The following is a 19110-nucleotide window of genomic DNA, read 5'->3' as shown; positions in this document are numbered from 1 at the left end:
ATTTTTTCGGGAGCGTACGAGTATTTGCCTGAAAAAAATAATCTATGTTAGATAGGGCATGTATTTAATTAAAGTATGATTGTAAACAAAAATTTGATCGGGATGTTATATTTTCCAATTAAAAAATGCTCAACTTGAAATCTGCACGCCTCATTAATATTCAAATATAAATTTTTCAAATACAGGACAGATCATTATTGAGAGGATCAACTGTTATAATTTCAAAATCGTACAGATAATAGCAAAAACACATCATATAACTAACAATCTCAACTTTACAGAAAATTAACTAAAAAAAAATTTGGACCCATTCCGCAATCATCAGTGCCCACTGACGGTGTTTCAAAAAGTCATATTGTCGAAATTGTCAATTGACAACTTTTACTATCTTTTGGGCATTTTTTTATGCAGAAAGCATGATAGCAGATAAGATATTATTAATATAATTAATTATATTTAGCAAATAAAATTAAAGATATACCTGTCAGATGAGTCAAAATGGTTCAGTTAAGTTGTCAATTGACCCTTTGTATGAGTTATCTCACTTCAAAGCCACGTTTTACCTTATGTTTGCGGCATATAGTTCAGAAACTATAATCAAAGGGAAAACTGTAAGTATAGTATACATGTGTGGTCCGCCTTTCTGAAATTGAGGATTTATCCTAAACATGAGTTATTATCCTTTAAAGACGAGTTTTACTTATCTTTTTTTCCTTCAGAAACCATAATAGTTAGATGGAGTTGTGAAGAACAAAAATGTTCACCAACATCAGATCTACTAATAAGTCTAACGAGACAAAAAATTTCAAGTTACCCATTATAAGCGTAAAATGCAGTAAATCAGCAATACAAGGGTACCATAAACGCAAAAAAATAAAACGGACATAATTTGAGGACTCCCTATTATCTCAAAAATTTGACTGGAAGAACATAGCAACCGTTTTAACAAAAAAAGTTTGACAGGTGACAAACGTCAGGCTTTCATAACAGCATCCGATTTCTTTTCTGATCGAATTTCATAAAAGCTATCTGTTCACATTCCTTTTAAATATATATTTAAAAAAAATGGTTCTTTTTCTAGTTAAATAAATTTCACATATATAGTCCGTACACATGCAATCTAAGAACTTCCATGACTTTGTACGTTTAACTGTATATATATATACTTGTTTATGTTTTTGAATGTAACAGATGTAACTATATGAACTCCATTTCTTTCTGCATTTAAAAATATTTTATGAACTATGGAACTAATAACATAAGCAACACGACGGGTGCCACATCTGGAGCAGAGTTGATAACCCTTCCGGAGCATCTGAGATCACCCCCAGTTTTTAGTGGGGTTCGTGTCACTTAGTCTTTAGTTTTCTATGTTGTGTCTTGTATACTATTATTTGGCTGTTTGTCTTTTTCTTTTTAGAAATGGCGTTGTCAGTTTATTTTCGATCTATGAGTTTGATTGTCCCTTTGGTATATTTCGCCTGTCCTTTACACTAATGAGAAGAGAATAAGGAAATAAAATTGTGAGTTTCTTAAATAGCTAACATGAATGTTTATCAAGTTAGTAAGAACCATAAATTAAAGCAAGAAAAACACGTACAGACTTAGTTTGCAATCCATTCTATGGTCGTTGGTATACAGAATAATTTTCACTACACACGAAATTCTTCGAGGTTTAACTAATACTAATGATATAAAAAAAGAAGATGTGGTATGATTGCCAATGAGACAACTATCCATCGATATGATAGTCATAGGACAAAATTGAAAACAACCAAACAGTTCTTTCAAAAAGTCACCGTGCATCATTCAATATTGAGCAAACCCAATAAACATGCATGATAAAGTATGCTAAGTTATAAAAGGCACTGCATGGGACAAGCGCATTTGAACAATACAAAAGAGAAAACCAACGACAGGCTAAGAGTTTTTAGCATTAAGGCCGACTGTAACCAATTGCAACACTACATACGTACAGTGTAATACCTGCTATTGCCTACGACAGACAGATAAATAAGAATATATGTGTGGTGAGCACGCTTTCTCGTCATCATCGAGGTGGCTACTATAACAAGAAGACAAAATAACTATCTTATTAGGCGGTCGAATTTATTCCCACTTTAATATACCAAATAAAGAGGTCGACGCCACTTAAAAACCAAAAACATACTAAAAGAGAAAGCAGTCATGACTGTCAAATTTAATATGAACAAAATCATGATCATAGCTCAAAACATTCTAACAGATATGATATACTAGTATATAATTTTCTAGTTTTCTAGCAATAGCGTTGATGCTAGTATACAACCAAGTTAACTAAGTTCTTTTACTGCGCCGCTTTTTTGACAGGTTCTTGTTACTAGCATCTAGGTTTTTATTCACCTTTCTTTTCTTACCATTCGGTCTGACAATAGAGGAAGTTACTGGTTTCTTTTTTGAAGAATCACATGTTGGTTTGACTGAATCGATTTGTACATTATCGATAGTGTTCTGTACTTCTGAAATGTTGGTGCAACTTTCCGTATTTGATTTAGTAGATGAATCATTTTGATCATCAGATAGAGGCGCATGTATTGAAACAGTACGTTTTTTCTTGTTTCTATGGTTGTGTTTTAAGTGTTGTTGCAAGGAACTAGCTACAATAAATTCCTTTGGACAGATTTTACATCTGAATGGCATATCTCCTGTATGTATTCTCTTATGAACGCTTAGGTAGCCATGATATTTAAACTCCTTCCCACAGACGTCACATTTATATGGCGTGTCACCAGTGTGTATGCGCTCATGTTGTATAACAGCTCTCTCCGCCGTAAAAGATTTCTCACAGATAGAACATTTATATGTCTTTCCAGAATGAGTTTCTAGATGATACCCTAAGTGATGCTTCCGTGAGAATGTCTTATCACACATGTCACATTTGTAAGGCTTCACACCAGAGTGAAGTCGCTCATGAGTACGCATGTGTGTGTTTTGAGTAAAAGTTTGTCCACATGTGACACACGTGTACGGTCGCTCGTGTGTATGGGAACGCAAATGTACCAATAATGACTGTTTGTGCCTAAAAGGTTTAGAACAAAGTTCACAAACATATGGTCTATACTCTGAATGAACTTTTTTATGAGTTGTAAGGTTACTAGACTGAGTAAACCGTTTATGACAGACGTCGCACTCGAATGGTTTGTCCAACGTATGCAGTCTCTCGTGCGCAGCCAGACTGGATGTACTGCACAGCGACTTATCACAATAACGACATTTATAAAACGTTTTCTCGTCAGTATGGTTACGCATATGTCTTTTTAAATAGCTTGGTAGACCGTACCGTTTGTTGCATACACTACAGGAATATTCTCCTTCGTGATTACACTTGTGTTTTCTCAGTGTGTAGGTATGTTTAAACCAGTTGCCACATACATCACACTGGAATTTCTTAGTGTTATCTTTGCTATCAGTTGTAGTATGTTTACACTGGATACTTTTGTAACACATTGTACATTTGCTGTCGTCTGCTGCTTGTCCAGTCGTATCCGTGTCATGCGATGCATGTTTTGCTTTACCATTGGTCTTCCTGTCTTTGGTTTCATCATTATCAGGACCAGCTTTTGAATGAGACGCCATATTTTTGTTTTCTAGCATACGAGGCTTTTTGACCTCTTTACCGGAGTAAGGTTTTCGAACGTTTGGTTTTATGGTGCATCTATCATCTATCAAAGTAGTATTTTTTGCAATTTTGACACTCGGTTCAAAACAATTTAATTCCTTTGTTTCCATCATGGTAAAATTACTTTCCTCGTTTTTAGTGTCTTTTTCTGCATTTGTAATGGATGGCATATTTTCTATTGTATGAGTGCTACTTGTTTTCTGTTCACAGGAGGGAGGTTTTTGAACGATTGGTTTTATGTCGTAACTTTCGTCTGTCAAAGTAGCATTTTTTGCAGTTTCGGCGCTCGGTTTAAAATTTAATTCCTTTGTTTCCTTGGTAAACATACTTTCCTCGATTTTAATGTCTTTTTCCGAGTTTGTATATATAGTGGACGACAGATTTTCATTTGTATGAGTACTAATTGTTTCCTGTTCGTTGTCAGCGACAACATTTCTACCGACGATAGACGACTCTCTCTGATATTCCGGCACGTTTTCAGAACGATTATGATTTCGTTCAACCTTAATAGAGTTAAGAGCACGTTGTAAATCGTTTTGTGCAAGTTCATCACAAACAATATTCGTTTCTGATTTAATCTCCATTTTGTTTTCTTGTATTCTTGTTTGTCAGTTTAGACTATCCCTGAAAGACAAAAGATTTTGGTTTTAAATAACACAACAAATTTTCTAACAAAATAATAATCTTTTCATATCTATGAATCATGTCAACTCAAAGAAGCCACTTTTCCAAATAGTTCTTATGTTTTAGTAAATAACGATTCTTCTATGATCACATACATTTGTTACGTATTATATCAACAATGATACTTTACAATTCCAGACTGCTATTTATTGATTGTCAGACGTTCAGACATCTGTATTAAAATCACCACTTAAGATAATGTGTGCTCATTAAGATCCCCGATGATTACCAATGGTGTATTAGATAATCGATTCCTGGAGATTCTTGTAACAATGCTGCACACACTTCAATCAATATTACTATGTGTGTAGAACTGTTAATCTGTAGATCATTGATCGACGTGTAATATATTCTTCATTTACGATACACACCCAGTAGCAACATTACAATAACACATACGCATATCTTCAACTGCACTGATCATGCTGATACAAATAAAAAAAAACAGATCTTATCTTAAAAACGTTAAGTTGTAGATTCAGACTTGGATAATACATCATGCACGTTATGCTCATTATAGGATTAAAATGTAATTGGAAATGAAAATCCAAAACATTGAAAGCGAAGAGAATCAAGTTTTACATGCAAGCAAGACGGAATGATAAACAAACAAAATTACCTTAATTTCAATAGTAGATGCTGAACTAATCTGGGATATCACAATACCGGCCGTAGCATTGTGGAAACCAATTTTATTCCTGCTGATAATTCCTATGTATTGATTCTAGAATCTTCAACTTTCATACGGCTGCTATTTTTAGAAAAAGCTTCTCGTACCGAACTGACGTATTAGACTGGCATGCAAGATTTCATGGTACAAAAGTCTTGCTGATTGTGCTATAGTTAAAGAAATTGATATATAAAATCGAGATCAATTGATTAATAATATGGATTGCTCTTAAACATTTTTACGGGTATTCATATTCAGGTCTCCTGTCACAATTCTTTCAATGTTGATATTTTTGTAATAAGCATATTAAATAACTATAGAAAAATAATAAAATATTAAGAGTTAAATTATCATTGAACTCTAAATGAAAGTCGCCTGCGTTTCATAAAAAAGATCTTTTGACTAAAACTGTTATTATATGCATACTTAGATGTTTAAGATTTTTTATTTATAAAAGCAGACCTGGTTTGTAATAGTTTTGATTATTATATAAATACCAATATAAACAAAAGACCGTAGTGGATATTATTGGGAGGGATACTAGTCGAGATATGAATGAAATTAAGTTTTAACAAAAGTCGCCATACTATTTCGTCTATCAATGCCGGGTGATAGTTTTTGATTAGCTGACACCTCTCAAATTAGTTTGTTAAAGACTATATTACAATTCAATTCAATTCAATATTTTATTTACGTCTCACCTTATGTATAAAATTACACAATACATTTATAAAAGATACATTTTGTATACATAAGCCAATCTGTACAGATTTATGAGAGACGATAATCACTTAAAAGAATATGTTTATGTACATAATAAATATTAAACCTGAATGGTAAAATTATACAACAAAAGTATTTCATTATTATTTACAATATAAAACTTCTCGGCGTCGTTTAAGAATAAAATTACAGGTTTTGGCACATAATCTTATATTATCTTGATTCGAAAATAAAAATACCATTTTCTGATAATCTGTAAAACTATTAAAATGTTCATCAATTTTAAGAGACTCAGTAAAAAGAACTTGTCTAAGATCATTATAAACAGGACAATGTAAAATAACATGATATTCATCTTCGACAATATTAAAACAATTAAAACAACATCTCTCTTCCAGCGGCAAATTTTCATACCTCCCCGTTTCCAGTCTAATAGGAGCCACCCCACATCTAAATTTTGCAAAGGCGCTTCTTTCACAAAAAGGCATAACCAGATTGCAGTAGTTTTCAACAACATACTCCTTCTTAAAAATATTATAGGTTCTTAGTTTATTACGCCCATTTCCCCGTCTGGAAGAGGATGAACTAACAATACACTTCCACTCTTCAATATAATTATCAATCATTCTTGACATCACTGTATCAATAAACATATTTTTATTAAAATTAGTGTTTATATCACAAAAGTCAACCAATTCAAGTTCCGTGAATTGTTTTTTAACAATGAAATTCCAATTTTTCACAATTTTATGTTTCAGACCGACCTCATCTGCCCATATAAATATTTTCCTATTAATACGATCTGGCTCCATATTTACTAATCTGTGCCAGTGTCTGGAAATTACTTTCCATTGAGTATGGTAAATTGGAATCCACCCCATGTCTCCCAAAATAGCTGGATTAGGTGTATATTTACCAACACCAAGGAAGAACCTACACGCTCTCATTTGAATCGCATTAATAAATGAGAAATTCTTGCAGCCCCAAATCGCGGCACCATATTCAACAATAGGACTTACAAGTGCATCAAATAGTTTTTTATAGACGTCATATGACATGCCACCAATAGCTTTACACTTAGCTATAACCAGACCTAGAGCTCTGTTTGCTGACCTAGCAACTGCTTTTGCAGTAATACTAAAGTCTAGAGACTCATTTAAAACAAGGCCTAGATAAGCATATTCGCTGCTAGTAGCAATATTCATATCCCCACACTTAAAGACGTGACTTGATCGTTAAAATGAGGTCGGTCTAAAATGGACAACATTACTCTTACAGGTGCATTTTAAAATTATTAATCAAATGACAGTTGCGGATCAAGTGGGAGGGGTCTGGGATTGAAACCCCTCATTTTTTAATGGGGACATGTGTTGGATCCCCTTTATCCTAAAAGGGAGTCCCTTGTTTAAAATGGCTGTATCCGCCGCTAAATGATACCACAGTGTGAATATCTACATTATTTTCATACAAAACTATTATTATTTGCGTTGTTTCACGTTGAAAGAAAATTAAAACACTATGTACCAAATAATCAAACACAAAAATAAAATCCCTGTAAAAGGGTCTCCCAAACAGTTATCATTTTGTTCAAATGATTTTGCTGCGTAGTTTGATAGATAAAATCGACTAATTAGAGCAGACTTTGATGACCTTATTGTAAATCAATCAACAGTTACTGTAGAATTTTCTTCGTTTGGGGGTATACATGTATAGCATACCTTATTTATTCATACCGAGTTCGATTCGGTTTGACCATATACATTCGGTGGAGAAAGTAATATAGTAACTTTACATGGTATATATAGTACTTAACGGGCGACGACTGACTAACTTAGGATGCGAAGTCGGATAGAAAAGGTATACATACATTTCTATCGGGTTCCATGTTAAAGAATTACACTATTTATAAACCGGATTTGACTACCCTTCATACATCTATGTTCAAATTTAGTTTGTGATTATTCAATATTCACTGGCAAATATTTATATTTAACTTATCTCCTATACATTTCTAGGAATGTGATTGGTTAAAAGTGCCTTCGTGGAGACCGTGTATATTTCATTTTAGGTAAGTAGGGAGGCGGGGCTTATTTCATACACGGTTAGTATTGGTTTTACGTCGCTTTATAAAAACAAAACGGTAATGAGAAATAAATCGTAAAGTTTTTAATAACAGATGAAGAAAGTGATGATTAACATTGAAATAAATTCAAAACACATTTAAACCTATTTATCATATGTTTAGTAGTAAATACAGTAGTTTTGCATATGTGATAAATAGCCTGCTGTTTAATCCATATCGCGCAACTTTGATGCGCACCCTTTATCGCATACCCTTTATCACACCCCTACCCTTTATCGCATACCCTTTATCGCACCCCTACCCTTTATCACACCCCTACTTTTTTTTTTTTTTTTTTTTTTTTTTTACATAAAGTCAGTTTTGGTTTTTTTTTGCTTATGAAAAATTTTCCTCAATTTTTTTTTATGACGTCATTGTTTGGTATGTGACGTCACGAACGTCGTTTTCATATTGTATGTGACGTCAAGAACGTCAAAATAAATTCTTATTTTTTGGCACACTAAATGCAACTATAAAAAATACAAAAATAAACAAAATATTTTTAAAACAACAGCACGTAAATTGTAAGGTAACCAAGGTGCTTCGAATTAGTAATTGAGCAGTTCTTTTTTAAGGCCATTGAAACACAAGACAAAAGTAGATCTGAAGGTAACCCAGTGTTATGAATCAGAAAACAGTTCATATAATACTCTTCTGTTGAAACATATGATAAAGCGTATAATACATGGCAAAATCCGTATCACATGCCGTATCACCCTCGACCAATATCATCCCTCGGGCCTAAAGGCCCTTGGGCTGATATTGATGTCTCGGGATGATACGACATATGATACGGATTTTGCCATGTATTATTCTCTATGTCATATCTCAATTTTTATTGATATTTCGAGTTTGAAGTATTTTAAAAATTGCAGATATTTGATAGTCTTTTCTGTTTGTTTATTTACGACATTTTTACCATATATAATATATTATGGTGTCTTTGTTTTGGTATTTGACGAATACTATTTTGATTACATGCATGCAGTCAGTGATAGTTTGATAAAACTTTTTTCAGGATTTTGTTTTTGACAAATGGGGATTGATATGCTGTATAGACCTGTTCAAGACCTCGTATCTAGTACCTCTTAAAGTTATTTGTTCTATTGTGTTGTTGGGTTGCTGCCATATGAATTGTATCCCTACATCTTCATTTTAATCATACTGATAGAGAAATACATGTACACAATCTGTAGTCACGATTTTGAAGCGTTCAACTTGAGCAAAGGTAATTTTAAATATTTGATTTATCGCCCATTGAACGGTAAAGATGACAAAATTACATTCTAGAAAAGGAAAAAGTGCTTGAAATCGGGAAAATTGTTGAAACGATTGCAATTATGTTAACCGAAAAGGTGACTTGTAAAATAAAAAAAAATATAGACGAAAATTAATTTCTACTTTGGGAAAACATATTCTCCAATATACAACAGAGTTCGTCTTCATCTATATCTTATATTTTACTGAAAGTTTGTTTTTTACTTTTAATTTGATATAAATGTATGCATATTTCTGAATTTTGTCTGACTTGTAAATGAATATGATTTACAATCCAGTTATTCTGAATAATCCTTCGTTTATTTTCTGTCCTAGTGTTCATATTGACTTCAAGTTTACTTTCGGTATTTCCATAGATGGAATACCCTAAAAATATATGGTAAACCGTACGGCTAAGTCCTCACTGCAGAATTAAACGCAATACTTTTCTTATGTACCATAAGTAAAAAAAGTATGGCATATATCGAAAGAATTACATATTGGTAAAAAAAGTGGCGGAGGATTCAAAGGGAAATTTCAAAACTCATTGGACGAAGAGAAACTTAAATTGATAACGCCATTACAAAAAATGGAAAAAAAAACATCATGGGAGGAGGTGATCTCGGGTACTCTTGAAGAGTGAGTAGAGTAACACCTAGCCCTATAATATAAGACATCGTAGGTCCAAATCGTTTGCTTTAAACAACATATCTGATAAAAAAAAAACGTCGAAAGCGCAAATGAAGTCTTATATTGGTTCAGCACAATTAATAAAGAAAAACAAATCTGAAAAAAAACGTTGAAAGAAAACTAAGTAATATTGCACCAAGTGATAGACTGACATAAAATGCGGACGACGGAGAAAGTTTCAAGTTGGATTATCTCCCGTTTGCCAGAAAAATCTAAACTGAAAAATAACTCCAATGCAAATAATCATGGTTAAGGCATAAACTCTTAAATTCTTTATTTTAAGAATTTGATGTTTGTTGTAGTTATTTGATCATTTCGGTTTAAAATTTTATCAACTTTTTCTAACTTTAGACAACTGACATAACTTTTACTACAAGATCATAATGGAAAAAGTGATATACCGTGACGTTACGTGCGATGTTCGTACATGTAGGCGTACAACATCGCGAGTATTTCGTAGCGTTCAAACTAAAACTTCGACTGAAACGTTGTTTTTAAGCAAGTGCGATATTCTTGTAGTGATCCGCAAAATCGACGGTGCTTTTTAACTACTATAAAATCAATGTATTTTAGATTTTTGAAAAATTGTTGAATATAACATTTTAAAGAATCATAAAATTCTACCCTTATACAACACTGATAATCAAACAATTGACGTAAATTTGAGTTAAGTTTGTTTTACGTAAAAAAATGGCGGTACGACAACCTTGTAAGCCTTTGAAAAATCGCTCATAAATTACCATATATCATTTTTCAGAATATTTGTCTTAAAATTCATAAAATTAAGCAAATTAACATTTTTTGATTCTCAAATCTGGAATCCAAAGTTTTCCTCGTGGGACAGAATTGCCCTTGTAGCATGGAACGCTTTTTTTCTATGAAGTCATCAAAACGTCCTAAAAAATGCGAAAAAGACTGCAGAAACCTTTCTGTTAAATAATGGAAAAAATTCTCTTTCAAAATATTAGATAGTTTAGACGAAAATCATAGTGTAGTGGTTACAATACAAGTGAACGAAATATGCATAAAAATAGCCGTTTTTTTAAAATGAAGCTTGTCGCATGCAGAATAAAACACAGTTTCACAAATTATTTTTTTCGTTTTTATTTGAAAAAAACTTTTTTTTTAAAAATACTAACAATAGCAATGAATATGATATCACAAAATTATACGTTTTGGACTTGCATCTTGCCAACTACACCGATTTTCCAATGAGGTACGAACATCGCGCGTAACGTCAGTACAGCAATAAAAAAAAAGCTCACAAGCTTACTGTAAATCATTTAGTGCATGAGTGCATACAACCTATATGTATACATGGTGGAACTCCACTCGAAACAAACTATATCAATTGAATGGAAAATACTGGAAAAAAATAATTGTGGATTAAATCATGAACCTGAAGATTTTTTTGTTGAGTTCCCGTCACCTTAATGCTGGCCCTTTTATTTAAAGACAAATAGTTGGGGTCTCATATATATAAAGACATTTTCTCCACACATATTTTTTCCACAAGATTAGAAATTGGCTACTTTGAAGGATAAATATGGATCAAAGAATAAATATGGACCAAAAAATATAATTCCTAAATCAAATATTTTCATTTGAGTCATAAAGTTGTTCCAGATATTCTACATGCAATCGATAGTAAGATTTAAGATTTTTATTCAGAGCTGAATTTGCAGTTTTCTTGTTCTGACATTTAAGCATGTATAGGATTAAATGATTATTCTTATAAATAATTCACATTTTATCCAAGCAATTATATAGAATTGTCAGTGTACTTTTGGTTAACCAGTTTTCTATGAAACAGTTGTTTAGGGCAATTAAGTCATTCTGCACGGAAGAACCTGTCCAGAACCAGAGAAAAAGAATTAGATATTTTTTCCTGAAACTTTTTTTGTAAGAAAGTCTTAGTCATATATATTTTTTAGGAATATTAGTACGATGGTTCTCAAAGTCATGATAACACATTATCAAGATCTGGATATCAATTCTGTATAGTCAAATTCAACAAGAAATACTTAGAATGTACTTCTCTTCTGAAATCTAGATACCGGTCAGATATTTTAGGTTTGGATATTAAAAATGGGTGCAACCGTACCCATAATATTATTATTTTTTTTTACTTTTAAGAAAATAGTTGAAATGGCACATTTTTAAGCAAAATTTATCCCGTTGTGCATAAAATTATGCAATTGACATGCATACAAATAAGTACATTATCGCAGGATGCAATGTATTATATTGAAATCATCTTCAATTTTTTTTTTTTTTTTTTTTTTTTTACAGTTGTTATTCATTCGTTTGATGTGTTCTTTTTTTTGCCATATGATTACAGACTTTTCGTTTTGAATTTTCTCAGAGTTTGGTATTTTTGTGATCTTACTTTTTTAACGTTTTATTGGCTGTATTCAAGATAATCCAGTATATATGTTATTAGTTTATTGCTGTAATTGTTCTGTAGTTTTAATCAAGTATTACTCGATTGATTTTACCTGATTTGGTGTGGTCTAAAAACGATTTGAGAGCCAACTGATAACCGTGATATCTCATTGGCGAATCCAGGGGGTCCGGGGGTTGGAACCCCCTTTTTTTTGCCGACCAATGCATCTGAATGGGGACAGTTGGAACCTCCCCTTTGTCCTAGGTTTGGAACCCCACTTTCTAAAATGTCTGGATCCGCCCCTGTATCTCCATAATAAGTGTTACTTTTACTGCCACAAATTTCCAGTAAATGACTGGTCATTTTCCCTTATACATCAAGGTAACTCATATGCATGATTTTCAATAAGAATGATTTCCAAATCAAGGTCAAGACTCACACTACAACTTTGTTTTGCATGTTGTTGTTTTTTGCTTACTCTTGATGATCTAAACGAAACATCTTTCGATTACGTAGCTGTTTAAACCACTTCGATTAATTACAACTGTCCATCTTATAAACACAAAACGTTCCCAAGGGTAAAAGGGAATACGGTTAAGTGAAACAAAGTCTGTTGTTCAGTAGTTGTGGTTTGTTGGTATGGCTCATAAGTGTTTCCTGTTTCTAGTTTTTCATTTAGGTTAGACAGTTGTTTTTCCTGTTTGAGTTGTTTTACACTAGTCATTTTGGGGCCTTTTATAAGTTGCGGTTCGGTGGGCGCTTAGAGGTTGTACTGTGACCTATAATTGTTTACTTTTTATACATTACGACTTGGATGGATAGTTGTCTCATTGACATTTATACTCCATCTCGTTATTTATATTTTTTCCTTATCCCTATTTTTTCATGCAATTTCATTAATTTCTCTTTCGGATAATTCGCATACATCTTAGATGAAATAGCAATAAGATTGAGAATGGAAATGGGTAATGTGTCAAAGAGACAACAACCCGACCATAGAAAAAAACAACAGCAGAAGGTCACCAACATGTCTTCAATGTCGCGAGAAATTCCCGCACCCGGAGGCGTCCTTCAGCTGGCCCATAAAGACTATACTTATTGCTTCCTTTTTAGCAGTGTGATGTAAATAGTGAGTCTACCTAAAACAAACAAATAACTGCTGCGATGCGCACGCACATGACAGTAAGTGTTATTTAAGCAAAGCTTTGAAAGCCATAATGCTACTAATGATATCGGGGTTGTGCCTATATTTAAGACTACTTAATCTGAGGGTATAAATTATTTAGTCACCATTCATTCAGACGTTTAAAGCCAAGTATCAGTCTACCACAAATAGCATGGTTAACCAGCTTATTAATGAACAATAATAACAGCTGGGATGCTAAAAATAAAACATCAAAACGGATACTACTACTACGTGATTAAAAATTACAATAAACCATGATTATATTTTCAAAATTAAGACTATTCTGAGTGGTTGATATATGCAACCGTTATCATTTTTTATGATTAGAGACTTCATGCTCACTTATACCAAAAGGCAAAATAGTATATTTTCCTTGGCCCTAACGGAACTGAGATGTCCTTTTAATGTGATTTAAGTGCAAAATTGAAAGGCAAGGTATATAAGAACAAATTGCGACAAAAAATGCCACAGGAACATTTATTGCTTTGAACTAAAAATACTGTCCGAATATGTGACCTGGAATTTGAGCAAGGTTTCATTGAAAAAAAAATCAACCTTTTAAAGTCTGTATCTCGAAAAAGGCTATCATCATCATCAGAGTCGCCTTTGGGGGAATTGATTGTTTATCGTAATCTAAAGACATTGTATACCCATGAGAATCTAGCACTAAAACATGTGAAGATTATTTAATGTAAATAAACTCATCATAGATACCAGGACTAAATTTAGTATATAAAAAAAAAACAATCTACAAAAAACTCATCAGTGATGCTCGAATCCAAAAAAGTTAAAAAGGCCAAATAAAGTACGAAGTTGAAGAGCATTGAGTACCAAAATTCCTAAAAGTTTTGCAAAATACAGCTTAGGAAAACTATGCCTGAGGTATAAAAACGGATTTGTACGAGACAGTTAACTAACTACATAATGAACTGTGGATTATGGAGTAAAGATACTTACAATCATATCCGAATAAAGAATACAAAAATATCTCATGACATCATAAGGGTTGTTTAGTGTATCTTCGTCACATTGCCCATATTTTATTACTATTGACAGAACGTCTAGTGACAGTTAATTGACCCACACTCTTTATTATAATATTACATATTAAAATATTTACTACACTTATGAAAGCTCTTTAAAAACATTAAAAATGCAGCAAATCGTAATAAGATATAATAAAGTATCAGCATTAGTTTATTTACGTATATATTTTAGGACAATATGTCATCTAATGATACTAACTCATCATCGATATGACGTCGGAAGACTGTCGATGGTCATTTGGTTACTGACAGAACATGTCCATTTCATAACAAAGATTCAAATTAAAGGTTTATGCAAACAGACCCAATGAGGTTAACTTTTGTCTAACCAAACAATAATACGTAAGCGATATTTGGAGTTTATTTGAACCAATCTGGGTGCTAATGACGTATAAGGTCGTATAACTATCTAAAACTTCTATTAATGTTTGATACACATATATACATCATATATAATGTTTGTCAAAATCAGAACTTATGTCCCTTGAATAATAATATCATTTTTTTTAGTCTACACGAAATGGAGTTCATGTCTTATATCGTCTAAGTTTATGCCGTCACCGTCACAAGCATAGCTGCACCGCTACTGCATGCACAGATCTCGCACTCCGACAGTCGTAACAAGCGAGGAAAAGAAAATAATTTTATGATAAATATACCCAGTCCTCAGGATAATGCGAAGTGATTAAAACACTGAATTAATTGCTATTCAAGGCATATTTTGACGCCTTTTTCTTTCTACAAGGCAAAAGATAGTAACATTCAAGTTTCGCTCAGAGTTACATTTTAAAGTTTATATTACCTGACAATAAAGCATATGTTGAATGAAATGTTAAAGACTATAAATAATTCCCATTTGATCATAGTAAGTAGAATAATTCAACTGCCAGTTACCCAGTGATGTAAAACAATGAGTTCAGAAAACATCTTAGGAAATAAAGCAAGTTTTCAAAGGTACCAGGCTTGTAATTTTTTACGCCAGACGCGCGTGTCGTCTACAAAAATATGGAAGAACACACAATGCTCTGTCGAAATAAAAAAAAGGACAAAAGACAAAAACAAAACTCCAACAAAACATAACGTCAACAGAGGTGTAAGAAACTGTTTTAAAACTTTATTTGAATAACACAAATGTAAATATGTAATAATAACGAAAATAAGGATGCATTCAAGCAAATTATACTTAATTGCCGTTTCCGGTCAAAAATCTCGTCAGTTTTAACTCAGCATACCTAGATGGCAATAAATTTCTATGCAATAAACCGAAAGGCCACTTGTAGAGCTATGCATATAACCGGACAATTTAACATTTGATGAATGGGAAATGGTTTTGTGCAGGAGAAAACTATGCAATTGACCGAATTATGCTATTAAGCGGTATGCAATTAAGTGGAATCGACTGTATTATTCTTCTAGTATCCTGTTGTAGGAATAACAGTCCAATTTTCCAATCGGTTTAACTGTACTTCAAACAGCTTTATGATGGGAATTGGTTCAAAATTCTTTCTCTTGTTGCCCGTTTTCTTTCTTTCTGATATGTACTTTAAAATATAAACCACTCATCAAAGAAACCAAGTTTATATTCTTTATTCCAGATGCGTGCTCATAGTGTATTTTACGATATTCCTTTGCACTCTCTATACGTGTGAATTATAATTGTTATTTTTGTTATACACGGAGGAGGACATATATACTAGACTATATAAATGTCAGATAAGTTTGTTCACATCACTCAAAGTGCAACCGTCTTGTAGCTGCAGTACTTTTAAATTGTCAGCTTTATTAGCAATATCATATTTAATCACAGTAAGTAGAAGCATTCAACTGTCAGTTGTGTTCTGTTAAATTGTTCTTTTTAAAATTGTTACACGATGATGACTGCTGTACCCATATTTTGACTATTGTATTCATTGTGTCTGTTTAGTTCACGCATCATTGTAAATATAACGAAATTTGATGAGACTGTCATCAAAATGAGAGGGTTAGCGCTATCAAACCAGGTTAAATCCACCAATTTCTACATTTGAAAATGCCTGTACCGAGTCAGGAATATTACAGTTCTTGTCCATTCCTTTTTGATGCGTTTTGTTATTTGATTTTGCCATGTGATTATGAACTTTCCAAATTGATTTTCCTTTAAGTTCAGTATTTTTGTGATTTTACTTTTTTCCCAGTTGATGTACCACAATGAATTCAGAAAATATCTAAGGGGTAATAAAAAGTTACGGAAGAACAAACAATGCTTTGTCTAAATAAAAAAAGTAGAAAAGAAAAAAAGAAAAAACACAACCAAAATCAGCATCGGTGTATTATTCTTCTAGTATCTTGTTGTAGGAAGAAAAGTCCATACAGTAATTTTTCAATCGGTTCAATTGTACATCAAACAAACAAAGCTTTAAGACAGGAATAGTTCAAAAATCTTTGTCTTGTTTCCCCTTTTCTTTCTGAAATGTACTCAAAAATTGTAGAAAACTCAATTGTGCTATATAAAACAGTCATCAAAGAAACCAATTTTATATTTGTTATGCCAGATTCGTGGTCAATGTTGATTTTATATGATTTTACGATATTCCTTTGCACTCTATGCGTGTGAATTATAATGGTTTTTTTTGTTATATACTGATGAAGATATTGTTTGTAGTTGGATTTTATAATCAGAACTTTTATAACCTCCAATTTGTCATCTTTGGTTGTTGTTTAGCACAGCTATACGTTCCGCATATCCAAACGTACATTCTGTTAATAGATGAGTTGACATTCCTTTATTCACCTGCTGCGAATTGCTATATATGCACTCATAAGGAATTGCCAGTGAAGCAGTATAGGAATCAAAGGCTAGACCTTATATTTTATTTTATCAAAATGACAAGAGTGATGTCATGCACAATTTTATATGACACTACTGAAATATATGTTACTTGTAAGGAACTATACAGATGTCAGATAATTTTGTTCACACCACTCAAAGTACAGCCGTCTTGTCTCTTCAGTACTTTTAAATTGTCAGTTTTTACAATAGCACATATTGTCTTATGAAGTGCAATGCAATCCTGTAAACAATAGAAAATGAAAGTAAAATTGAGAATGGAAATGGGGAATGTATCAAAGAGACAACAACCATAGAAAAAACAACAGCAGAAGGTCACCAACAGGTTTTCAATGTAACGAAATATTCCCGCAGCCGGAGCTTCAGCTGGCCCCTAAACAAAAATATACTAGTTCAGTGATAATGAACGCCATACTAATTTCAAATTATAAAATCAAAATAATACAAGACTAACAAAGTAACTATTTATATGAACAGCAAAACGTACAGCTGGCCTCTAAACAAAAATATACTAGTTCAGTGATAATGAACGCCATACTAATTTCAAATTATAAAATCAAAATAATACAAGACTAACAAAGTAACTATTTATATGAACAGCACAACGTACAGATAAAGAAAAGGTTACACATACAGTAACAAAATGGCCTGCATAATCTTATAAACCATCCTTTAGTATCTCGTAATTTTGAATGAAAACAATAAAAGTTATGAAATAAATTATTTTTGAGGGTACATCTCTTAACATATCCTACGGGTGCCACATGTGGAGCAGGATCTGCTTACCCTACCGGAGCACATTAGATCACCCCTAGTTTTTGGTGGGAATCATGTTGTTTATTCTTTAGTTTTCTATGTTGTGTCATGTGTACTATTGTTTGTCTGATTGTCTTTTTCATTTTTAGCCATGGCGTTGTCAGTTTATTTTAGATTTATGAGTTTGACTGTCCCTTTGGTATCTTTCGTCTCTCTTTTACTAAACATCGACTTATTTTATGTTTATAATGATTTGAATTGATAAATATGCTAACGTTGCGATGCGTTTGTTTTATTCTAACAAATTGATAAATGTTCTTACCCATCACATTCCTCAAGCTTTCGAAATAAAATATCCTTGATATTGATTTGTAGTATTTTTACATTTGTAATTATTTCAAGAAGATGGTCGATTTCCCTGCTACAGGGACACAATTTTATTATTCAAAAGCCAATTTCTTCCAAATTTATTTCAGACTGTGCAGGAACCAAAACGCCATTTATTATCATTTAAATTCATCGAATCACATCCCTTTCTCTAAAGTTTCTAGCAGTATGATGACTTTTTCTACATTTCAATCAAATGAAAAATCTACGAGGATATCACACAAGCACATTGTTGACATATTTGAGAAATATTGAGTATTTCTCACAAAATAGACAACACATCTTTAACCGAAACCAAATAGTATTATAAACAACGTTAGGTATAATTGATTTTTCCAGTGCAAATTGTTTCATTTTGGTTAGCAACCTCTTTGTAGGAACATTTGACAAAGCCTATATAATTTGCAGTTTTCAAACTGTCGTCAACATCAACGTTTAGCACTTATCAGCAATTTGTTATTTGAGACATTTTTCAAAGTATCTTTTTGTTTAATAATAACACATATACTCTTTTATATTCAATTTCCTGTGTATATATATATATATATGAAATAAGATGTGGTATGATTGCCAATGAGACAACTCTTCAAACGAGACCAAATGAAACAGAAACTTGCAACTATAGTTCATCGTAAAGCCATCAACAATGAGCAAAGTCCATATCGCATAGTCAGTTATAAAAGGGCCCGAAATGACAAATCTAAAACATAATTCAAAG

General features: G+C 32.5%; 1 protein-coding gene across 1 annotated transcript; it reads right to left on the bottom strand.

Moving 5' to 3' along the window:
* Positions 1 to 2316: 2316 nt before the first annotated feature.
* On the bottom strand, positions 2317 to 4269 carry LOC134722387 (zinc finger protein 83-like). The gene has a single exon (XM_063586006.1). The coding sequence runs from the start codon at positions 4240 to 4242 to the stop codon at positions 2317 to 2319; it is 1926 nt and encodes a 641-aa protein (XP_063442076.1). The 5' UTR covers positions 4243 to 4269.
* Between the last annotated feature and the right edge of the window lie 14841 nt (positions 4270 to 19110).

The sequence above is a fragment of the Mytilus trossulus genome, chromosome 6 (genome assembly GCF_036588685.1).
Source record: "Mytilus trossulus isolate FHL-02 chromosome 6, PNRI_Mtr1.1.1.hap1, whole genome shotgun sequence".
In the NCBI taxonomy this organism is placed as follows: domain Eukaryota; kingdom Metazoa; phylum Mollusca; class Bivalvia; order Mytilida; family Mytilidae; genus Mytilus; species Mytilus trossulus.
The sequence above is the reverse complement of the archived record's forward strand: the minus strand, read 5'-3'. Positions and strand labels throughout refer to the sequence as shown.